General features: G+C 52.7%; 1 protein-coding gene across 1 annotated transcript; it reads right to left on the bottom strand.

Annotated features, from left to right (window-relative positions):
- Nucleotides 1–539: 539 nt before the first annotated feature.
- On the bottom strand, nt 540–25,134 carry st6galnac6 (ST6 (alpha-N-acetyl-neuraminyl-2,3-beta-galactosyl-1,3)-N-acetylgalactosaminide alpha-2,6-sialyltransferase 6). The gene is made up of 6 exons (XM_028809051.2): nt 24,929–25,134; nt 13,140–13,214; nt 11,887–12,084; nt 11,091–11,500; nt 7,282–7,389; nt 540–3,785 (listed from the first exon to the last, which is right to left on the bottom strand). Exons 2-6 carry the CDS (start codon nt 13,161–13,163, stop codon nt 3,599–3,601), a joined length of 927 nt encoding a protein of 308 aa, XP_028664884.1. The 5' UTR covers nt 13,164–13,214; nt 24,929–25,134; the 3' UTR covers nt 540–3,598.

The raw sequence follows: 25,134 nt of genomic DNA on the forward strand, positions 1-25,134 counted from the left end.
CTATCTGTGCTTGAAGCTCCACCCCCAGGACTCCCTATTGCCCCTCACCCTGGCCCCTCCTATCTGAATCTGCCACCATTCATTTCTAAATATGTAAATGATGGGCGGAGCTCAGTGAGGGACTTCACAGGCACTCAGAGTTCCCCCTGACCAGACTGCCTTCTGGGTGCCATTCGCGTGTTCTCCTTATGTCCCTCGCAGCTCAAAGCCATGCATTGGGCTACGTCATCAGCTGTAAACTGGCCCATCATTGCCCACGACTGGCTGGCACCCACACCTGCAATGCGTCACAGCTGCTGGAACGGAAAAAGACCCTGGAAGGTTGACAATGCATTCAGAAACTGGGAGGGTGACCCACCATGGACTGGTATCCAGTATATTGTTGGGTTCTAACCTGTGCCGCCTCCTCCTGCTCTGGTGCCCCATTAACCTCCATGTTCTTGGTGTGGAGTGGAGTGAGAGTTTAATGAAAGATGGCTTGTGCCACAGAGTGGGCAAACCGCAAATGAGGGCAATAACTCAAGGCACAGCGGTGGAAGCCTCCGATGGCTTTATTGACTCACAGTCCACGTCATGAAGCCGCCACTGGACGTACAACAAAGGCAGACTGGGCACGCTGGGCCACCGAGGTACATAAACTCGTTAGAAAACAACTACAAAATAAAGCGCATGAAAAGACACAGCGGCAGTCACTTTGAATAAATCACAAAAGTACAAAATGCCCCCTTATCCTGAGCGGAGAGAATGGGCGGGCAGGCAGGCAGGCAGGCAGGCGGGCATTGCTAGCGACCATTCTATGCAAGTCCCCATTATTGGCAGTGTTGGTGCCCACCGTGTGCTCCTTGCTGTTTGGTGAGAGGCTCGCCCACCAGCGAGTGACAAGTAAGGTAAACCTGGGACAGTGGTCACTTCTGCCACCGTGACACTATTGGCCCAACTGGTGAACTGGCAAGTGTGCGCTTTTATTTGTCGCATGAGAAGCCTTCAGTGGCCAATCAAAGAAGTCGGCCACACTGCAGCCACACCCTCTTGAATGACCACCGCTGCTCCATGGCATTAATGGCTTTGTGGTGACCAGTAGCGAGCTTGAGGACGGTGACATGAAGAGCAGAGTGAAGTCAGCAGACATGAAGATGGGCTGGCACTCACGTGTTGTCGCCGCTGCTCTGTTGGCATTCGTGTATGAACTTTGACCTGTAAAGGGGGCCTGCGTCAGTCCTGGACCCTGCACCGGTGCCACCACCAGCCTTTTGTCTGCTTCACCCTTCAGGCCAAGTGCTTGCACCGTTTTGGACATTTGAGGAGGTTGGACAATCAGATGACACGGATGGGCCAGAAAACGCAAGAAGAAAATGGGTCTGAATGGCAGAATGTGTCGGGGGTCCTGCTGGTAAAAAGCACCCCTGCACCGGCCGCCTGGCTTTTAATGTGCTCAACATGTGAGCAGACTGCCGGACTCTCTGGGATGGCCGTCACAATCCGCCAAAGTTCTGAAGAATTCATGTGTTCAGCTGCAGAAAATCAGCTGGCATTCTGTGACGCCAATCCCGCCTCCCAACACAATACCCACCTGTGCCCGCTCTTCTAGGAAGAATACCAGTAAAGGACTTTAGGAAGGACGTGGCGATCAAGGCACTATGTACAGAGTAGTAATTACGTACGCCACAAGGCCTTTTATCATCAGCAGACAAATTTTGGGCACACTGGAGCACAGCATGGTGGCATTGTGCCATGAAAACGTGGCCAGTGTGACTGAATCCTTTCAGGTGCATTTCTTTTATCAGCAGCCTCGCCAGAACTCTGTTGGCTTAGCTGGTAAACGGGCAGTTCAGGCAGCAGTCTACCATTCAGAGGGTCATATAGCTCCTTTCACAGCAGCACTGGCATTTGTACCTGTGGCCTTCTGCATTCCTGTCCTGCTGCCCATCAGAGGCTGTCAGAAATGGGCCTGAGCTCCACCCCAAACCAACCTTGGCCCCGCCTATCTGCTGCTGTGGCTCCTCCCCCGGGCCATCCTGTGGCCAACCATTCACCTCTGGTCTCACACATCTGTTGCCGAGACTCCTCCCCCAGGTCACCCTATTGCCAGCTATTCACCTCTGGCCCCGCCTGCTTTTTGCCCCGACCCCTCCCATCTGCGTCTGAAGCCCCACCCCAGGCCTTCCTTTATTCTGATATTTACTTTTGGGCCCCCCACTTTAGATAATTATTTACCGCTGGCCCCCTATCCCTGTGTAACCCCCTGCCCACTATTTAGTCCTGGCTCCCCCAATTTGCATCAAAACCTTTGCCCCCTGGACACTCCTACCCATGTCTGAAGCTCCGCCCTCCAAGGCCTTCATTAGCTGTACCTAAAGCTCCGCCTCCAGCCGGTCCTTTGTTGTCATGCCACCCTATTTACATACATGAGGGGCGGGGCTCTGATGGCCGGGGTGCTGCTCCCGCCTTGTGGCCCTTTACCTCTGGTGCGGCCGCCATTGTTGAGCCCCCCTGGTGATTGTTGTCACTTTCACTTTTTTTCATTTCTGTGACGTTTGTCACTGATGGGGTCCTGCGCTCGCCTGCTCTTTGCCTGTCATTTGGTTTTGTGTTGGTGGACTTCAGTCCTGCATGAGATCAGCAGATGTCAGTAGTCTGTCCACGTGACAATAAGGACCCTGTCTGTCTGTCTGTCCTGCCTCTTCAAATGTCAGCCCACCCAAGTCTGTGGCTCACGCCAGCACTGAGGGGCTGCACCGCCCACCCTTGCATTTCAGTCTGGCCGCCTCCTCCTCCCCCCCCCAATGTCCCCAGCTGGCCTCAAGCATATTTGGCAGTGACGGTCCCGTCAGATTTTGGGGCCTCGTCGTATCATTCAGTTTACTGACTCAGATCATCTATGCAGGGCTGGTGAAGGGGCGCTATATAAAAACTAAATAGAGCTGAGCTGGCCTGGCATCAGGACAGGACCCCTAGAGTGATGAGCGGGAGGTGTAATGGCGGGCTTTACAGAGGCTCGACCCCACACAGCCCTGGGCACCTATAGTGGCCTGGCTCACGAGTGATGTTGCGCAGCTCTGTTGGCACACCCTTGGTCGTGGTCTTCGTTTATGTGTTGTGACGCCCTTCACCCAAGAGTGACATGCAGACAAAAGGCCACACTACCGTGAGCCCCTAAAAGTGTGCCAGCACCCAGGACTTGTGTGCCAGCTTGTTCTCATTCAGTGTGTAGCAGTGACACTCGGGGGTGTGCTGTGACATGTCATGATGTGCCCTGGCATTTTGCAGAACACGTTGTCTTCCCTAAAGTGGCCAAACCCATCACCTGTGGCATGGACTGAAAGATGGCGGGTGGCAGCACCCTTCCAAACAGCAAGAACACGCTTGGGCACACTTGGTCCTCAGCTGTGTGACAGCACATGGTAGCCCTTCGGCTGGACTGCCCCATGCTGTCGAGCACATCTCTTGCTGCTTCTTCAGGCTGGCACCTTTGGCAGTCGTGGTTCATCAAGAGCTGGACAGGACAGCACAGTGAGGCCTTCCTGGCACGTCACGTCGCCGGTTCACCTCAGGGAGATGCCCCCTTCCTGGGGCACTGGGATTCAGTCCGTCTTGGCACTCACCACCGAGGGTTGGAGAAGGTGATGTTGTAGAGCTTGGCCCAGCGAGCAAACACCTGCTTCTCGGTGATAAAGCGGTGGTGATTGCCCCGGCGCCCTCGCTCGTTCTGGATGTAGGTGGTACATTCATCAGGCCCCTTGGGCTCGTAGTAGTGGTAGGGCCGCTTCTTGGGCTGAGGCCTGGAGCTGGAAGAGACGAAGGATGGCAGCGGTTAGTCAGGTCGAGTGGGCCATCTGTGGACCGACTACTCAGTGCATGTGGCCAGGTGTGACCAGGAGGAGGCAGCATAACCTGAGGAAACACCAACAGAGTGCCACCCCAGCAGTCCTCTCGAGTCACTTGGGCACCTTGTCTGCCTGCCCAGCCCAAAATACCAACCAGGTGAGCCCCATGGCCTCTGATCTCCACAGTCCTTGGGTTGCCTTTGCCCCAAACCCAAAGTCTGACGTGAGACTCTGGGGCTTGTAATACACCTGGCGACGAGATCATGAAATGCCAAGATAGCAGGACACCGACAGATGCCATGCGGAGCAGCAGAGCGGCACAGCAGTTAGCACTGCCATCTCACAGATTCAGGGCCTTGGGTTCAAATGTCTGGGCCTGACCGTTCTAAATTGGCCCCTTTACGGGGGTCAACATGTGTGTGTGTGTGTGTGTAAGTGGGACCTGTGATGGACTGGCACCCTGCCTTGTGCCCAGTGCCATTAGGATCCTGAATTCAGAAAGTTGCTCTGTGTTACCCCCCAGGCATCTTGGCTTTCAGCACTGAGTGATCATCTTCTGTGATCTCCTAATGGCTGTGGGGACCCTTATGCCACCCAGTCCTCTGAAATGCCACATGTCCCCTGGAGTTCACTCGTCTCACTGCATGCTTGTCCTTGTGGCATCAGAGGTACAGGAACTGGCAGTCGGTCAGTCTCAGGGCTGTCACCAGACGACTTCAGGGGACGGCTCAAGTACTGAGCCCCATGGACGTCACACGGGTGCCCATTCAGTGGGACGGCGAGTCTAAAACTGTCTGCACACGTCACCGAGTCACCCACTGGCCCTTACCCACATATAAGGGGGGATCTCTGTGGCCCCTCCCCTCTATGGCAACCCTGGGACTGACCGACTGTAGCACAGACGTCTATGGACTGACCACCGAAGACCATCACCTGGACTTTAGTTTAGTGTGTGCCCAAGTGGAGGACCACTCAGGACTCAGTGAGTGACTCAGAGGCTGCCACGCTGCCCTCTTCCTCAGGGCATTCCCTGGCTACAGTGATTGCCGTCACGGGTTCACCCAGTGGCTCGGTGAGGGTAAGTCAGCTCAATGAGAGTGGAACCAGCTGGGCTCCAGTGGCAGGTGACCTCCTTTACTACAAGCAAACGGTACAAAAATGAAGGAAGGAGGAAGTGAGCTGAGAAGAACGAGAAACCTTCAAAGGCCAAGCAGGGCAGACTGTTGATGGGAATGAATACCCGGAGACAGTCATGGCATCTGAAGAGGAGCAACATCGCCCTCTGCTGTCTAAGAGAGCGGAGTCTTTATAGCTGATATGCTACCATTGTTATAAATGGTGCAACAATTTAGAGGACAGAAGGCCATCTGGACCAAGAAGCTCCCCGATCGTAAAATAACTGAAGGCACCCGAAGTCCTGCTGTCCACCAGACCACCTGGCGCGTTATTCCATGAGTCTGCGGTGCACAGTGTGCCAAGGCAACCATTTAGGTCACAAGATGCTGGCTACCTTAAATGAGCTACTGTGGTCCAACGGGGGCACCATCTGCACGTCAGGGTGGTCATCTAAGGAGGGTTGGCACTGGGCTGGTAGACGGGCACCGCAGCTTTGCATTTAGGACGGGCTCGGCATTAGAGCGCCTACTAGAGGGTCAGTCAGGAGTCACAGCTGGGATTGAGTTTGGAACAAAGGCCAAAATCCAAGAGAGGGGCAAAGACCCAACTGTGACTGATGCCAGTCTGGCCCCTCACTAGAGATGGCAGCGCAGCAAACTACGATGGAGGAAGAAACATTCAAACAACATGGACGAGAGAAGGGCATTTGGCCCAACCAGCCTGCCAGTCCCATTCTCCCAATTTCTTTGATTTTTGAAGGTCTTCGCAGTCCTAAGGTCCAGCATACTACTTGGCCACTTACTCCACACACACACACACTCCTCTGGAGCACTGGTGCAAATCCCACCTGTGCCCCGTGTTGCTGTTTAAGTCACCTGATGAGCTCCTGTCCTCATTTTAGGAACTTCAGTGGCCCGTCCTGTTAGTCCCCATTTGGTTCACCTCCGCCACATGTCACCTTCAGAGCAGGTCACCCACCTGAAGCTGAGCGCACTTAGGCCCGGCCACGACTTGGAGGAGGAGGAGGAGGTGTGGGTGATGCCAGCAGTTTGGATCCCAGTGCCCCAGTGCAGTAAACATGGGCACTGACTATCCTTCAGATGTAAAACCGAGGGCCTGGCACCTCTGGGCATCTTTCACAAATAGTAGGGTGTACCCTGGCTAAATGCCCACCTTGGCCTGGTCATTCTGGCCCCCCTAATTCTCCCCTAACTCCCTCATGGCTGATGTGTGCTGAGCATCCTGGCACACGCTTCATTCAGGAGATGATGCACATTGTGGCGGCTTGAAAGGCGCTATATACAAGTAGCCAATGACTATGATGTGCACTTGCCTCATCTCCATGTCCTTTATGGACACCAAAACTGCACACTCACACCCATCAGGGCACTAGGCTAGCATCTTATTAGCCTTCTTGGTGGCTTCTAGACAGTGACCGGCCCACCATGGCCCCCAGGTCTCTTTACACTTTCAAAGCCCCCATTGTGTATTCCACTCTAATCGGCCCGAGTCTGTCATCATGTAAATCTTAACGTCAACGTGCAAAATGGAGAGCAGTAAAGTGACAAGGCCTCAGCTGTCCACTCTGACAGGGTGGGACCACCAGGAGGGTCTCCCCTATGAGACAGCATTCGCAATTCCACTTCTCGCCATTCAAAAGTGCCAGGGATAAAAAGAAATCGGTTCAAGTCCTCCTCCGTCCACATCCCAGCAAGTTCTGCTTTAGGAGACACAGACAGGCTGTGCCACCCCTGGTCAGATCTCCTTGTTGGCCTCATTTCTCCTCATCAGGACCCTGCAACGTCTGCATGACTCGTGCAAAGTTCATGTCTGAAGGTGGACCTCCGTACCTTCAACGTGATTTCTTGGTCTTTCTGGCAAAGCAAACGTCGCTTTTGGTGTCAGTAAACTTGAACTGAGTTGAGCGGAGGGTGGCATGGTGGCACAGTGGCTGGCATGGCTTCCTGGAGCAGGTGCTCCCTGTGTCCACATGGGTCTCCTCCCAAAGACATGCAGATTAGGCTACCCTGCCCCATGCATGTGTGTGCGTGTTCACCTGGCGATGGACTGGCGTCCTGTCCAGGTGTCATTCCTGCCTCGTGCCAATGAGGTCAGAAAGGTGCGTGGATGGACAGATGGATGACTTGAGCTGACAAGCGTGGTGATGCAGGCCAACAAGGAGACGCGGTCAGGGCCTCGCCTGATCTCAGTAGAGATGGCAGAACCTTTTGGCTTTGTTTTTAAAGTGAATATCAAGGGGAAGGCAGAGGGAGGTCTCACTGACCACTACAGACCCCACGGCCTAAAGGGGGTGCCATAACGCAGTGCATGTGGCCCGTACCTGCAGTAGTAGGGGGGCACCATCCCGTAGACTTGAATGCTGTCACACAACTCGATGGCGATCACCATGGTGAACCAGCCTGTGCTGAGCCAGGAGCGCGACTTCTCCCTGAAAACAAACACGAGATCAAAACAAAAGCAGCGTTAGACCACTAGAACGAGAGAAAGGAAGGGTCCCAGACAGGACGAAAAAGGGGCGCGGGGCCACCAAAAAGGAGTCTGTCCTCAAGAGGCGCCTGTAGGCTTTAAATGTGTCAGCAGGCAAGAAAAGTCCCAAAATATACCAAGAGATCTTATAAGGGAGAGAAAAACATAAAACTCTGGCATGCAGGGACCACCCAAACAGTAATCTTCATAAATGACAAAAAAAGGGCAAAAAAGGGCAAAAGGGTCTGCCTGAAAGGAAATCCAAAGCTGACAAATCCCAACACACAACCCACGAACACAAGCAGTGGTCTGAAAAACAGAAACGGATGGAAGAAAACGCGACTTCAGACATCAGAGTGGCCCCGCCTCCCGAGGCCCCACCCAGCACATTTAAAGAGACAAGAGAAGAAATTAAGACGCAATGGGACAATCGAGGTGAAGGGGACAGACGAGCTCGATGGCTGAATCTGTCACAACTGTCACAACAAGAGAGTCCCAGCCCTGCAGGGCCGTCTGTACCTAAAGTGCGGCCCCCGTGTGTGGGGACAGTGAAGACCACATGGACAACGCTGACCACCCTTCTCTGTTCAAAGCTCTGATGTTTGACTTTCAGGTCTACAGGATAACGTTGACGTCCCCCATTGCTGAGCCACAGTGCTTAGACCCCCAGATGGATTCGGTGCTCCTCCTGTGCAGTTCTGACCCTCGGTCTGGCCGACGTTTCTGTCCTGCCCTGGTGTGAGGGGCTCAGGCTGCTTCATGTTTTGCACTCTTGGCCCCTCAGTTGAGGTCTCGCTGGCTACCAGCCCACAGGTGGACCTCTGACCGTACATCTGAATTCCAAGGTCCTGTCCAAAAGCATCCACACATTTCTCAGGAATGTCTCTGCCCACACAGACAGTAAAGTGGTCTCTACAGGGGACGATGGCTGGTACTACGGTGTGGGACACAGCAGACACGTACACTTTGAGGAACTCAATACGGCTCACAGGAGGGTGTGACAGTAGTGACAGTAGTGACAGAAACAGGCCATTCCACCCAGCGAGCCCACCATTCCTATCCTCGTCTCATGAAGCCAATGCCAAGTCGGGCCTCAAAGCTTCCCAACATCCCGTCCGCCACCCTAGTTGGTCTCCTGGGGTCTCCACACATCGAGGGTCCTTTGTCTGAAGAAAAGCTTTCTAACATTTAATGTGTAAAATTTGCCCTCCCTGAGTTCCCACCTGGGTCCCCGTCTCGTGGTTGAAGAATTCATTTTAGAGTAACCGCTGGGACCCCCAGGGCTGACCCCCTTCATAGTCTGAACTCCTCCGTGGCTCTCTGTGGTCCTGAATCTGCCCGGTTGCTCTTCTCTGGACTTCCTCTTGGGCTGCGCTGCTGTGTCTCTTTTGTCACATGGAGACCCCAAGTGCACACTGATGAGGGGGGCCTCACCCGAGGCTAACAGAGCTGAAATGTGACCCCCTCTGATCTGAGCCAAAGCCGACACGTAGGGGGCGCTGCAGAGCCCCACATCCTAGCAGCCTTTCTAATTGCTTCTGTCCGCACATTGACAGACCCTTCATCATTGTGACATCTTGTGTTGTGGCCCGGTGCTAAAATCGTTTAGTTCATCGAGTAACACGCGAGACCCCAGAAGGACAACACGAAAAAACACAACTTCAAAATCAAAACCGCATTCTGACCCTCTGCTACGACACTAGAAGTCTGACTCAGGTGAGCGTCAATGAGATGTTTGGAGGACCACCTGAGGTCAAATCAGCTGAGGTACACAGCCGACTATAGAAGGTCCAGCAGGTGATGATGGCCAAGCTGTCAGGCTGAAGGAGCTTAGTGATGGGACTGTGGAAGGCTACAAACTAACTTCCCAAGGGTGGTCACAGTGGTCTACAAACCCATAGATGGAGGACATTTGGAAGAACCACAACTCCTCCTAGAGCTGCCTGACCAGCCCAATGGAGCAATCAGGGCCTCGGGAAGAGAGGCGGCCAAAAACCCAACAGCCACTGTGGCTGAGCACCAGAAAGCCTGGGTGGAGATGGTGGAAACTTCTAGATGGAGTCATGACACATGAAAGCCCATGGGGAGTGTAGATCCCACATGGGCTGGATGGGCATCCCGGCCAGAAGAGGGGACGGTTCCTCACCCGGATGGGAGGCTCCTAGCAGGCAGATAGGCATCCCGGCTGGGGAGAAGAAAGGGATCAGACCCAGAAGGAAGGACCAGAAGGGATGGACGGACAGCCCCAGGGGCTTTTCACTCCCCCACCACTCAAGATGGCATGCATCCCCGGATATCAGTATCCAGTGGGAAGCCAGCAGGGCATGCTGGGAAATGTAGTCTGGCAGAGCAGCCCTGCTGGGATCAGTGGGTGCCACAAGAGACAAGCTCCCTGACGCAACGGACTTTCACATGACCCGGAAGTGCTCCCATCGGGCAGTAGCCCTGGCATGAGAAGTACTCCCGGGTCATTAATAAAAGGGGCCGCACTCCCTTACCCAGGCGAGTCGGAGCTGGGAGGACGTGGGCGAACCCTCAACTGGAGGAGGAGGGCAGTGTGGCCGAGAGAGACAGAAACCTGTGCTGTTGTGCTACTCTGTGGTATTGCGTGAAGGAATTGAGTTGAATAAAACACCCTTTTATTTGAACCCGGGGCTCTTAGTGTGTTCGTGTTGGGGTTTGGTGACACTGACGTCCCTGGTTTCCATCACAGGAGTTTGCAAGAAGGCACCTAAAGGACCCTCAGACTGTGAGAAACAAAAACCTCTGGTCTGATGGGACCGACATGGAACTGCTTGGCCTCAATTCTTCACGGGACGTCTGACCCAGTGGCCCTCCTAAGCCCGGTGACTCGGGGACAAGATGGGGTCAAGGGAACGAGAGAAACCCTTAATGAGAACCTGCTCAGAGCTCTCTGGCCCTCTGCTGGGGCTGAAGGGTCTAAAAGTAAAGATAGGGTGGCACTGCTTGAGTGGCCCACCCAGAGCCTGGACTTGAACATCTCAGGGGAGTCCTGGCAACAGCCACCCACCGGTGGTCTCCATCCAATCTGACAATACTTGAGGGGATCTGCAGAAAAGAATGGCAGACAGTCCCCCAATGCAAACCCAGGAAGCCCCCCGGGCTGGAATGGCGGCCGGCCAATGGAGCAGCAGCTGAGTACTGACTAGAGGCTCGGGACAGTCGCACCGGTGCCAGATTTCAATTTTTGATTTGTAATAAATCTGCAGAATTCCCCTCGTCCTGCTGTCCTTCGCTTTGTCATTCTGGGGTCCTGAGTGTTACCTGATGAGCTGAAATGATTAGGCTGTAATACCAGAATGTGACAATGGTGACCAGTCCACCATGACCCCCAGGACCCCCTCATAAGGTTCAGGTATTCACAGCCCACATTTTCAACTTTTCAAACCCTTCCCATTTTGGCTGCCCACACATCTGCCCAGATTCTTCATCATCTGCCAATCCACCCAAAGGCTCAGTTGGGCGTCACCGCTGGGGTCGACTATGAAACAAAGACCACCCAGAAGAACAAAGACTGAGCTGTGGTCGATGCCAGCGTGCTCTCCTAAGAGTCACAGGACACCAGCTGGTGACAGCCACGCCTGTCCATGTCCACCCAGCAGACCCCGCCACTCAAGTGCTCACATAACCCGGGGTGCCCACCTGTCTCGGCCCGTCTCCTTGTGGAAGAGCTCGTCGAAGCGCTGCATTCTCGTCGGGGCCACGATGAAGGCCGACAGGTTTGGAAAGGCCATGCCAACCTTCTGCACGAGCCTGAAGAGGGTGCCCTTGGCTTCACGGCCAATTTTGGAGGGTGGTCCCCAGAAGATAAGGATGGCATCAGGCGTTTTGTTGAGAAATTCCTGGGGCCGTCGGATGACACGGTAAACACTGGAGTGCGCCACGACGCGCATGGTGCTGCGATTGCCCACATCCTTCTCGTAGTCCGTCGTGGGCGCGTCGTTCATACGGATCACGCACTCTGCCTGGTCGATCTTCGGGCCCATGTTGCTGCCTAGCAGGTGGCTTGAGCTCGTCACCAGCGCACATCGGCCACAATGGAGCTGCATCGTCTGGGAAAACGAAGAAAGAAAAGAGAATTACGGGGGAGTACCTCACCAAGGGGTGGTTTGGGGCAGCGGCCCTCAAGGGCAGCCTGAACATCGCAGTAAGTTCTGCCAAGGCAGGGCCTGGAAATGAAGCTCCGAAAATCAAAACTGTAATAACGTGCAACACTCAATAAAAAGCAAAGTCAAACCCCAATTCTCTGGGATGCCCTCTAAAGTACCCACATGCCACGCGTGTCACAGGGTGACCTGAGGTGGACTGGCACCCCATCCTATGATGGACCCACCCAGTTCACGGCTTCAGCAATGGCCAGGTTAGTGCCACCTGACAAATCCCCCCCCCCCCCCACCAGGAAGGGGCTCGAGACAGAGAAGACCGCTTTGCCACTTGCCTTGTTTCCATAGACCGGAAGGTAGCCGTCGCCATCTGCCCACTGCTTTAAGTTGGATGTGCGGCCATGCAGGTGATAGCCCAGGGCGCCCTTCAGCGGGATGTAGCGGAAGCTTTCATTGCCACTGTTGGAGCTGTAGAAGATGAGGAGCGTCATCACGAGGAAGATGGCACCGAAAATTGCCATCTTCTGGCCAGGCTGCACTCGGGATGGGAGGAGAAGAAGAGCAAATTAGAGGCACAAGCTTGAAGTGACACTCAAACCCAGACAAACATGGGCATTGGGAAATGACCGCTGGCACACATCACAGAAGAAGACTGGATAGAAAAAAATGAGAAACCAAGAGAGGAGGAGCAGCGGGCAAGGCTGAGGTTTACACGAGGGCAGACCGTGGGCAGCAGAATCAGAGTACCATGAAGGCCCATGGCAGACCACCCTGGTTAGACATCAGTCTTTGAGGGACCAATGGCTGCAGGTGGTTTAAAGGTAATCTAAGGCACCCTAATAAATGGTACCCGGGCATCTCCTCAGTGCCCTCCATTCATCCCCTCATCCTGAATCCTCAATCTGACAAAGCTCAGCATCAGCTTCATGGTGGGAGTCCCGACACTTTGATCTTCTCCCTCCCCAAATTCTAACAGGCAGCAACGAAATGGGAACCCCATGCCCCAATGCCAGCCATCTCCCCCTGAATGCCCATTCTGCTTCATACCACAGGAACGCTTGCCATTGAACCACACATGAAGCTGCCAATATTCACGCCTTCATCTCTGATTGACCACCTCTATTGACTCCAGTGGGCTTCACTGCATTGCTGACTGATTCTGTGTAGGCTCCCCTGGCATTGGCGAGACTGTGCCCCCCCCCAAAGATGGGCACTCCATGCAAGGTTTCTTCATGCACTCATCATACAGGGCCACCTTATTTGTGTTTCTTTTCTAAACTGGCTGTGAAAGGCGCTATACAACAGAGAGACCACCTTAGTGCCCCAGTGCCACACACCCACCCAGCTTACTAAGCAGTCTTTGATATTTGGTGCCCAGGTGCCTTGCAACCTGCCAGCCCGACCCTCAGTGTGCTCAGGTCTGACGTCTTGTCGGTTCAAACTGTGGCCCCCTCTGCCGGCCCATTCCTTGGCATTTCTCTGCCCATTTCTGAACACACACCCTGCTTGTGCCCATCTGGTCCTGCAGCTGTGTGCTGCTCACTCAATGGCCGTTTTGTACCCGATGTATGTCTGCCATCATGCCTACCTTATTCTTGCTTGTGTTGCCCATCCCGTGCAGTCCTCCAGGATCTTCACCCCTTCTGTGTGGTGGGCTTCATTCCTGTGAAACAAAAGGTGACCTCAGCTTAGAAAGACTTCAGGGTAAAGTCAGCTGTCACACTGGTCACCCTCACAGGGCGTGTCACCGCGCTGTCACCCAGTCAGGTGACTCTCAACACAAGCAAACCTGTAAAGCGTTTCAGGATGGTGGGCACTACAGAAACAGGAGGCGCTTGGTAAGAAGTATTCACAATGATGGTGGGCACTAGACTGACCCCTTGTGTGACCCTCAGAGTGCAGAAACACAGAAATAAACACCTTGGAGTGGCATCACTGTGAAAAGGCGCCACATGAAAGCACATGGTGGCCAGTCCAGTCCCCCTCACTGGTCCTTGCTTGACTGTCACTGTGTCACTCTGAAAGGCGCTATATGGCTGACACACATCCTCGAGAAGGACTGAGACAAATGCCGTTGAAGCCATTTGTGATTTTAAAATGGAGGTCTGCAAACATCCAACCACCACCTGCGCCTACCCACCTCGCCATGAGGGTGACAATGGAGGAGGCACTCCCGGTCTGGAGGAAAGGGGCACTGAACACTGCGAGGTGGCTGCATGCGAACAACGCAAAGCGCCCATTGAGCCAGCAGAGGGCAGCACTGAGGGCATCCCAGGCCAATGCAATGGGAGCCGACTGCAAGTCAAGGGAACAAAACGGGCGCTTGGGTGACAGTCACCGGGCCATAAAGTGCCATGCAGTCCTGTGTCGTGGACAGGCGCTGACAGGACACCCCCGACAACCTCTGTGCCCTCGTCAGAGGAGGGATGACTGACGGGGAACCGGGGGTCTACCAACTGACACGTCAATCAGAGATGACTCCGCCCACAGTAACGGCGACGACTTTGTGTTTCTCTTCTTTGTCACAACGAGAAAAGAGCGTCAAGTGGCGCAGCAGTCAGCGGGCTTCTGGTGTTCAGGGTGGTGTGTCAGTGGGCGAGAACCACCAGGAATGCCCCTCCGCTCCTTCAAACGTTGTAAGCGAAATGAGACTCGTCTGGAGGTCGCCCGGTCCATGTTTGGGGGTCTGTGTTACTGCTAACGTCTCCTATGTACACAGGCGCAAACATCACGAGCCTGGGCCGTGCCCTCCCGCGCCAAGACCCCCAGTGCCAATAAAATCCAACCACCTATGTGTTAAGACGTCCCACCTGGTTGAGATGGGACATGAAGTTCAAACTCTGAACTGGACTGAAGGGATTTCTAATTTCAAACCACACTGCTGATCATACGTAAAAAATTAAAAACAATTAAAACATTAGAAGTGCAAAAGAAAAAGAAAAAGCCTTGCGCCTTGTAAGAGGGACAGACGGGTAGATAGATAGATAGATAGATAGATAGATAGATAGATAGATAGATAGATAGATAGATAGATAGATAGATAGATAGATAGATGAAAGGCACTATATGATAGATAGATAGATAGATAGATAGATAGATAGATAGATAGATAGATAGATAGATAGATAGATAGATAGATAGATAGATAGATAGATGAAAGGCACTATATGATAGATAGATAGATAGATAGATAGATAGATAGATAGATAGATAGATATGTGAAAGGCACTATATAAAGGATTGATTGATTGATTGATTGATTGATTGATTGATTGACAGCATTTTATAAAAGGTGGATGAATAGGCAGATGTGAAAGGCACCATAAAACTGAATTTGTCCCCCAATCCGCTACTTTACTACTCGTCTTTGTCACCTTTCAGGTCACCACATGAGATTTCAGTCCTTTGTTACTTCAGATGGCGCTCAGACGGTGGCTCCTGTTACAGTTCTGCACCAAGCCAGAAGATTGAGGTCCCCTGGCCTTGTCATCTGTCTTGGTCACTTTGTGTCCCCAGTGCTTTCCTGATGTCACTCCATTATGCTAAATGATTGTCCTTTGCTGCTCTGATTATTTATAGCAGTGGGAGCTGACCAATCATCTTCAAGAGAGTCAAAAGAGAGCCAACCGCTGCCAGTGGGAATCAGCCTGCAGGGCCCAGCTGGCACACATGAATGCCACATTCTGGCTGGCACACAGGCTGGTGGGTGAGAAGGTGGCACATTCTGCTCGCTGTCATGTTCTCCTGTATTGTATGAGGGTGCCCAGCGGAGGACTGGCAGCCCACCCAGGGTGTTTCCTGCTTTACTCCCAGTGCTGTCAGGACAGGCGGCGGCCCCCATGACCCTGAACTGAACTCCTTCAATGAAATTTCCAAATGAGTCCCCGTGTCCAGACCTTCATAAATGGTGGCTTTAGTTTCTGTTTTATGACAGACCCGAGAGTTTGGGCAGGACCTTCATAAGTGGTGACACCTGCCAGGTGAACACAGCCTCATTATTACATGTTGCTTCATGAGGGCATCATGAAATAAAAATACAATTCTATTGTCACCAGTTTTTAAAGGGGCTGGTGACGCTGGTCACCCTGGAAGGTGCTACATGAATGTCACCAATACACAGGCAGAGCATGTCATGAATGAGTCTGCTACATCCTTCTGCTGGGGGCCACCAACGAGCTTCAAACCCCCGGTAATTCACCGCGTCCTGCCACCTCACCAGCGTGGGATTGATTTGCTGAAGCTGATGGCGACCTCAGGACAGATTCACGGAGACACATTCAGCCTCGTCCAGATGGGCCACCTTTGTGTGACCTCCGAGTTGTGCGGTAATCCTCCTTTATATAGCGCCTTTTACCGCGTGTCCTAACCACCCCCTTACCTGGCAGAGTGGCCTCCTCCCTTTATACGAGCAGCGGGCACGGCAGCTTGTGACCCACGTCATGTCAGGCTCTCGGATAAAAGAGGGGAGGGCAAAGAATTCTGGGAATCCCAGCGACCAAAAGTGTCCATCTGGCATCCATCTGCCACTGACAGCGACACAGAGGGGGGCGTATGGGGGGTCGCTGTGGGTTTGGCTTGTCACACAGACTCAGAGACCGCAGAGGGCCCCTCGTTACACTCGACCGGGCATCTCGCGGTGCTTTTAAAGGGACAGATCGGTCATCACTTGGGGTCTTTCAGGGCAAACACCTCCCACTAACTATCAGCGGCACAAGGGACCACAGAAGAGCGGGCGGGGGGGCGGGGCAGAACAGGGTCACATGGTCCACAAAGTGGGCACGAGCCACAGGGAAGGACAAAAAAAAAAAAACACAAGAGAAAATGTAATTAAAAATGAAATAATAATAGAAAGTCAAGTAAAGAAATACACAAATAATAATAATAATAATAATAATAATAATAATAATAATAATAATAAGGGAATTACCCACCGAAACGAGCGCAAGTGTGACTGATAACAATAATACTTCATAAAAGTCACGTAAGGAGATACACGGAAAGAGAATACGTGCAAATAAATAAATAAATAAATAATATGTCTGTTAATACAAATAAAATTAAATTAAATAAATACTAAGAGTCTGCTTAAGAAATAAAAGAAAATCAATAAAGAAATAAATAAAAAACAGAAACAAATAAATGACAACGTGATTAATAAAAATAAAATTCCTAATCAAAGGAGTCTGCAAAAGCCAACAATCAAATATGTGATACTCAGAGAAAGAAATCTACAAAAATATAAAATGAGGAAAGAGTCAGCTATTGATACGAGAAAAGTGACTAAGAAGAATCACCCAAGTGGATTGATAAAGGCAAACGAGTGGGCACAACGAGTGGGGTCCGTGCCATGCCAAGGCCCACCGAGGCTTCCCCCTCCCACCCGGGCATCAGACACATGGCAGCCTGGGCACACAGCTGCCTAAATCTCACTTCTGGTGGAGAGCAGAGAGGGGCTCGACCTTTCAGAATGACAAGCATGCCAATGTGGCACCATAGCTGGCACCCCGTCCTCTCGTCGATGGCCTCCCTGTATCAGGTATTGATGGCTGCAGCAGGTCCAGGTGCCCTGGGCCATGAAGCACAGCGCCCTGAATTTTAACTCCAGACAGGTGCCCATTAAAGCCACACTAAGACATAACACTTTACAGCTCAAGGATCAGCGTGGCACGCCAGACGCTATATAACTCACAAGTGATTAGCGGAGTCAGTAGAATGAAGTGAGAACGCTGCAGACACACATGGGTGACCAAGTGGCTCTCATGCCATCCTGCCTCATGTCGTCTGGCACGGCGCACACTCACAGACACGCACTCCACATTCCCGCTCATCACGGGCACACCAGGAGTGCGGCATGTAAAGCGCCCAACAGGTCAGGTGACTTACTTCGGAGCTGACGAGGGGCTGCTGAGTCTCGCCAGTGGATTCAGACGAGGAGATGCGGACTGAGGCTGTCCACTCGGCTCTTACGTGAAGTGCCACACGGTCCCTTAAATCACATCCGGGCTCTCGATGTGCTTGACACCCACATAACGGCAGAGCCCTTCAAAAAAACAATTAACTAAATAAATAAAAGCAGACAAAATCAGACTGGACGACGGCCACAGAGTGACATCAGGCCAGACCCAAACTCAAGAGCAGGCTGCGGCCTACACTGACGACCAAGGGCCCCCAAGTCACATGACACGAGAAAGCCAAAGAACTCAAAAACACAACACAATCAATCAAAGCCACCTGAACGGCGGGTAAAGGGGCTAACAAGGGCAGTTAAAGACGAGACGAGGTCTTCAGTTTGCTCATATAGTGCCTTTCATACACGAGGAGCCTGAAGGGAGGCCCATTCATACCAGTCAGCCACGAGATTCCCGCCAGCCTTCACTCCCAAAAGCACCACCTGCACTCAGGGCCCATCTGCCCGCCACTCTGTGCCAGGAGGTCTTCACAAGTCCTCCTCTGCTGCAGTCGTCAAGCGGCCACCATCAGAGTCTTCTAGTGCCCTCCTCAAAGTGACCGCTGATCGATGTTGGCATGAATTCACCACAGGAGTGTATGCGGCTGAAATTGATCAAAGTGGCTTTCATTCGCGTCACAACAATCAGCTTTGTCAAAATTGATAAATACGAGAAAAAAGAAAAAAGAGCGACCTAAAAATGACATCGAGAACACAAAAGTGTGGCGTCATCAATCAGAAACAGGACGGGATAATCCGCTAACTACTGAAGAAATGATAAAAAGACAACAAAAAAAAAGGTAGCCAAAGTGTCCATAATGAAGAAATCACAGCAGTGCCCATCTTTGAGATGGCACTGCTGCCCACCCTCTCACCATGTTGGTTTGGGCAGAGGGGCTCTCGTTTGGCCTCCTGACGCTGTGACAACTGATTTTTGGAAATTTGCTTATTTATTCTTGCATTGGGTGACACAAACTTTGTGCTGAGAGGGACACACGGTGGCAGTTGGCAGACCACAGAAAGCAAAGGTCTGGAGAGCGGCAGGCCACATGGGCACAACTGGAAAGGGCCGGGACCAACACAAATATGGTGCCCAGGAGGACAGGCGGCCAGAAGGTTTCTGATGGGAAGGCATAATAATGGAAGGATGGCCAGGTTGTGGACACTCCCCGGCTGGGACACCTTGTAATGCCCGCCCTGGCTGGGAAGATTCAGGAAGGAATGGACCAATGGGAGTGGGAAGTTGGGAGCAGTTCATCCCCCAGACTCATAGGTGGCAGTGTTGTTCCTCACATGTCGTCCCGGTTTGGACACCTGCAGGGCTGCATGGGAATTGGAGTCCAGAAGTGCAGCCCTGTAGGGGTCCTTGGGGTTTCTGTATGACCCGGAAGTATTTCCAACAAGCCAAGGTGTGTCACTGAAAAGGAGGCCACAGCCACACCTCGGGGACTTGGAGGGCGAGGAAGAGAATGAACATGTAATCTGCTTAAGTGTCTTATAAGTGGGACTTGTGTCTGTCTGTCTGTGTTTGGGACTCCGTGGCGCCCCCTGCTGTTCACAACCTCAAACCAGAAAGTCACAGTTCCTACTGTCAGACTCAACGTGTCACCCAAAGTCGAGGTCACCTCACGGAACTCGAGAGCCAAACAAGCAAAGTTGCCCACCGCACAATTTGCTGTTGGAGATTTTAATCCGCTGCCTTCAGACCCACCATGACTGGTGGTCTCTTCTTCTGCTCTGGGTGTTCCTACCTGAGCTGTTCAGTTTCCTTGAAGGTCTTGTTAAAAGTCTTTTCGTGTCGTCGCGCAATGCCATTTTCGAGCGATCGTGCAGTGGTGTCACCCGGGATGTGTGTGACGTCACCTGAGCCACCCTACAAAGGGCACGGTGTGCATTTCAAGACCATTTCGGCGACCTACTAGAACTTCCCTTCATGTGAATTGTGAACGAGGTGCTGGGCTGGACGACATGCTGCTTCGATTCTCTTCTCCTGCTCCTTTTCATTAAACACGGACAACACCACCTGAGCCCTGATGTCACATGTCACACATCTCTCTACCAGACATGAAACCCCTGAAGGTGTGATGGAAAATATTTGAGCACTGGGACGGATGGGGGCCGGCATTATTACCTGGCTGGGACGCCTCTGTAATGGAAGGACAGGGGGAGATGACCTCTGAAGGGCACCATCTCCCCCAAACTGCTACTTGACAGCCCCCCTGGGGTGCAACAGCCCCTCAGGGTCCCACAGGGCGATATGGGACTTGGCATTGGTCGGCTCAGCCCTGTTGGGTTCCAGGGATGCCACCAGGGGGAGCTGCGGTGGCTGCAGAGTCCTACTTTGGGCCATCTCCAGACCTCTGTAACGAGACAGCTGCTTATAAGGGGCCAGCGGCCTGACAGAGGAAGAGGACGAAGCTTACCTGTGGAGAAGACGGGGAGATGATGAGGATGAGGGAGAAGAAGATGAAGAAGAAGAAAAGTGCTGGGCTGCATTGCCCCTTGGGTGTTTAATTGGATGGTGCTTGCTGCTGGCGAGCGAGGAAGAAGCAGATAAAAGCTTGTCTTGTGCCCGATCTCGTGTTTGGGGCGGCTGGCGCCCCCTGGTGGTCACAACACCATTAAAACAACGTCATCCATAAAAGTCAACTAGGGAACTGGATTGTGCCCCTGAAAGCGCCAAGCAGCAGTCAGGCCAGACCAAAGTTTACCAAGAAACAAAGCAAAACCACGCGAGAGGACTACCAGTGGGGGCCGTCACAAGACAAAGGGACAAATCAGAACTGTCACCGACAGCCCGACACTTTTTATTTTGAACCCAAAATGTGGACGAGACAGCTGCTTGGAGCTGCCATCTTTTAGAACAGCACTGAGGGTACGTCATGCGTCACACCCACACGACTGGCCACGGGAGGCGTTGAAATGCGAAACGGTGACAATGACAAAGAGAGAGAGCTGAGAGAACAGGTGGAGCTGAAAGTGACAGGCCAAAGTCAAAGGTCAAAGGTAAGAGGTCCGCGTCTCAGCTCCCGGCTGGGCTTCACGTCGATGACGTTTGACGTCTCATGGAGTCTCCGACTTGTGTCGATGCTGTTAGGGTCACTCTGGCCTGCTTATGTACGCCGCTGGTTTGAGGTGTTTGGTGGGTCGTCCCCCTAGAGGCACTCCAGGAGACCCCCCAGTTTTGAAGGCTCCTGTGAGTTTCTCTGATTTCTACACTTTGGACCCTCTGCTGTGTTTTGATGATTCTTTGGATTGGACTTGCTGGTGTTGGTTTGCCTTCTGCGTTAACAAAGGGACCAGTGAGGACTTGCTGTTTGAATCTGTGAACTCGGACAACCTGCCACATGGTGATTGATGGGTCACCACCTCAGGGGACATGTCACCAAAAACCAGGGCTCAGGAAATGGATCACAAAAACAAAAGGACCCCATAAAGTGCAAATCCTCCAAATCGAGGGGACATTCGCAGCAAACGAGAAGGTCGAGCACATGAGCTCCGACAAAACCTGACGCTGGGCTTCATCTTGAAACAGTTAAGGGAGACTCACCTCTTCAGGTGGGTCGACTGCCGGCGGTTACTGGGGAGCCACGAATCGTGACGACAGCATAAAGGCCAGCGTTGTGCACGTCACGGCTGTCCAGGACTGTGGACACCAAACTCAGTCTGTGTGGGTTTCGGGGTCTTTGGCTCGACTAGCAGGCTGCCCCTTATATGACGTTTGGTGGCTGCTCTTGGCTCATGTGGGACAGAAGATGGACTTTCTTATTGTGGCAGGAGAGTCACCTCAAGATGGTCACACCAAGCGTGCAGTGCCTTCTGGGATTGCCAAGAAAAGAAAAGCACCTGAGCTCAGGGCCAGGGTGGGCTGTGGACAATGGAGCCCCCTCATCTCTGTCAAGTCTCTGCAGCCGGAGCTTCATCTTCTATAATAAGAGGAGCAGCCATTGATGAGCTTGCCAGAAAGCCTGCCAAGGTCTCAGATACTCTTCTCCACAGTGATCAACCCCATCTTGGTTCCAGTTCTTTAAGAAGGGACTCTTGTCTCCACATGAGGAGCTCGTATGTTTGACTCCTTTTGCCTTGGCATCTCCCGGGCCTTGCATTTCCCTCCATATTTTTGCCCATCTGTGGCAGAACAGGGTATGCATTAGAACAATTGTGACAAGGACATCAACATCCCGTCGAGACTTGAGGGTCCTCAGAGTCCTTCTCTCCATCCCACTGTCCGCTTCATCTTTAAACGTTGATATGAAATGTCCTCTTAAGCTTCCATCTGTGTCATCGTGCACTCGTTGAAGAACTTGAAGTGCCAGGTGGGATCCAGAGCACTCACTGCCGTCTTAGTTTCCAAAACTTCACTCAGATCGCCTCATCTCCATTTGCTTCATGGCCTTCTGTCGCTCCTCCTCAGCTGCTCTCCTCTGGACTTCCTCTTGTGCTGCTTTGTCTTCTTCAGAATGTGGACCCCAAAATTGCCCCCAGAACTGCAGGGGAGACTTCACTGGTGGCTTAGACAGCTACTCCAGTGACTTGTACTTCACACGTCAGGGCGCTATATAGCCTCACCTCACTTATGTCTTCTCTTCATCTCCATTGGGTTCGGCTCCTTCAGTTGGTCCTCTTCAGCCGCCCTCCTCTGGTGCCATTTTCCTTTTTTGTTTTGTAACATGGAGACCCGAACTGAACACAGGACTGCAGATGAGTCCACACTGGTGGGTTATAAAACTTAAACAGCACCTCCCTTGACTTTATCTGCTCATCAGGGCGCTATATAACCTCACATCTTATTAGAACACTTCACTGGTGTGTTCTCCTTCCTAATCGCCCTTTGGTTGTTCTCCACGGTCTTGAAGTTTGTTTCAGCCCGACGTTCCTCCACAGCTTCTCTCTTTGGATCTTCTCTTGGGCTTTTCTGTTGATCACAGCCTCCATTCTGAGTGTGCATCTCTGCTGTTCAGAACGAGGTCACCCCCTGGGGACCCCTTATCACGACACCATCAGCAACATCCATGCACCGTGGACACCCCCTGTCCAAATTTGACTATGCAGTTTGATAGAAGGACCACCATGCTTTGTCAAGGGGCCAGTCCTCAATACAACAAACAGAACAGATGACCCAACACACAATACAAAATCAATCAATCAATCAATCAAAGTATGGAGAGCAGGTAACATGACTGGCTGCCCAGTGGTCTCCTGAAGGGGTCTCCTGGTGCAAGAAGGGAGAACTGAGGAGAGCGGCTTCAATTCTCCTGTTTGCTTTCTAAGGCTGTGGGCACCACAGATGTCCTGGGCAGAAGGCACTTGGGTGCCAGTCACACTCTTCACCACCCTTGTCAGGGCTTTATGTTCTTGACCAGAATGCTCAGAATGTGATGCAGCCAGTCAGGATGGACTCCACTGGTCACCTGTAGAGATGGTCACCATAGGACCTGCTTAAACTTTATGACGTGAACCTCCAATCACACATGACAGGGTCCTTAAGAGGCACAGGGACATCACAGGGAGGAGCCCCCCCGAGTTCAGGTCCCAGAGGCTCCCTGCATGGAGTTTGTATGTTCTCTCCATGTCAGTGTGGATTTCCTGCCACAGTCCAGAAACATGCAGGTTGGGTGGAATGGGTGATGATAACTGGCCACTGGTGTGTGTGTTCACCCTGTGATGGACTGACACCGTGTGCAGGGATTGTCCCTACCCTCTGCCTTATGACTGCTGCGGTCCTGTCCAGGACAAGTGGGATAGGAAGGTGGATGGATGGATGGATGGAGATCTCTCAGGTGAAGCTCACTGGTGCCCTGCACACCACAGGTGAAAAGCAGCCAAGCTATGTGAGTGACATGATGAAGCCTGGGGCTGAAGACCACCTGCACCCCACTAGCAATGCTCATGTGGTAATGACAGGCAGACTGTTGTTATCGCAGAAGAACATTTGTTTGGAGCAGGACAGTAAAAAAAAGTATGACAGCCATTGTTACAATCAGAGGTGACAGAGTCGAGAGCTGAGTCGTGGGGCAGCTGGCGCCAGTCCTGGTAAGCATTGGGCACAAGGCAGGAACAACACCTGGACAGGATGCCCATCCATCTCAGACCTGAAAATGCCAATGGACCCCGGGACTTAACCAAAGCTCTCAAATCTGCAGCTCCTCACATTCAGGGACCCAAATCTGGAACCTGCTGGCCACAAGTGAAGCTTTGGAAGCCAAGGAAGGTCTGATGGTCTGACAGTCAAGCCGAGTCAGCCTGCTGCCCACCGTGAGTTTTGCTGCTGACTTCAGGGCCATTCGGACACTTTCTGTTCTGTACCAATTTGTTCAGCATGGCAGTCAAAGGTCACCTTTTGTCACAGTATGTCCCTTAATATTTACATTGCTCCCTCCGCCATCCTTGAATAGCCTCTCATCTTTCAACCTTGCTTACTCAGAGTATGTGACACCTAAATCTTAAACACAGGAGTGCCTGCCAGGCCGTGCTGTGACACCTCTGCTTTGTGTCCCCTTATGTGGGTCATGTCACTGGCACACGTGCACTCGCTTATTGATCCCAGTCGGTCACCGCAGCAGCACCACGAGTGCCTTACGTAACAATCCACGACCCTCCAGCCGGCCTGGAGGTGATCCCTTTGGTGGTCTGTGCCACCCAACGTGGCGTGCGCGCTGGGCTCTTTTTACTGGGACACACCGTAAAGTAGGCCACGACAATCAAACTGGTTTCCTTGCGATGCACATTTTTTTTTTTTGCGCTACTCGATTCATTCCGCTGGACCACCTGGACGCCCCCCGCTATCGCTCGTTCGTGGCGGATCGTGCCGAAGCAGATGAGCACTTGTGATCGTGGTCGGGGCACATGGAGGTTCTTCACAGCCCTTCGGTATAAAAGACGCACGCGAGCCCCCTAACTGGGCCAGTCGAGACCCCTGTGCACCCAAACTGGTTAACTGAGCGCGCAGGCCCAGTAAATGTCGTACTATTTATACCTCAGCCGGACGAGCAGCTTTGTAACTTGAGGAGCGCAGCAGGGCGACCACATCAGCGACCCCAGCGGGGGGCGAACCCGTCCTGCGCTTCGTGGAAGGGCCGGTCATGGAGGCGGGCGGATCGTTGGGCTTCATTAAGGCAAATGCCGTCGAATCGATCCGCACGACGTGCCATGCTGATTGATGTTAACGTCAGCACAGGACGCGCTTACCCTCCACATTGTACCGCCACGGACTAAGAGGGGCGCTATATAAACTAAAGATCCTCTGACGGCCGATCAGCTGCCCGTACAAAACCGTTTTTGATCATCCAACAGTCCAAGGGCCACATCTAATGCAGTGCAGCGGGGCGCCGGCCGCGGTATCCAAGTCGCCACCCGTTATCGATCCATCGATAGATTAATAGACAGATGGGCGCGCCCCCGCTGCAGTCACGACGCACGCGCACACATACCGTTACAACAGCCGTCGTCTCCCTGCCGTTAGTCGCTTGCCGAGCCCACGTCGATTTTTCCGCAGCTTCTCTCCGTCCCACGCCGGATGCACGGCGCCCATGCTGATGATTTGACAGCGGCGGAGCTCGGGGATCTCAAATGTCGCAGCGCTCCGTCCCGCCGTGCTCAGCAATCCTCTAACTCGCGGGAGACCCCGCCCACTGGT

The sequence above is a fragment of the Erpetoichthys calabaricus genome, chromosome 9 (genome assembly GCF_900747795.2).
Source record: "Erpetoichthys calabaricus chromosome 9, fErpCal1.3, whole genome shotgun sequence".
NCBI classification, from domain to species: domain Eukaryota; kingdom Metazoa; phylum Chordata; class Cladistia; order Polypteriformes; family Polypteridae; genus Erpetoichthys; species Erpetoichthys calabaricus.

What these genes read in the sequence shown, in the direction of transcription:
- st6galnac6 (XM_028809051.2), bottom strand. Translation starts at nt 13,163, where the DNA reads ATGGGCAACACAAGCAAGAATAAG. An exon ending in GCAACACAAGCAAGAATAAG is followed by an intron (nt 12,085 to 13,139) that starts GTAGGCATGATG and finishes TCCCGAGTGCAG; the next exon opens with CCTGGCCAGAAGATGGCAAT. An exon ending in AAGGAGACGGGCCGAGACAG is followed by an intron (nt 7,390 to 11,090) that starts GTGGGCACCCCG and finishes GTTTGTTTTCAG; the next exon opens with GGAGAAGTCGCGCTCCTGGC.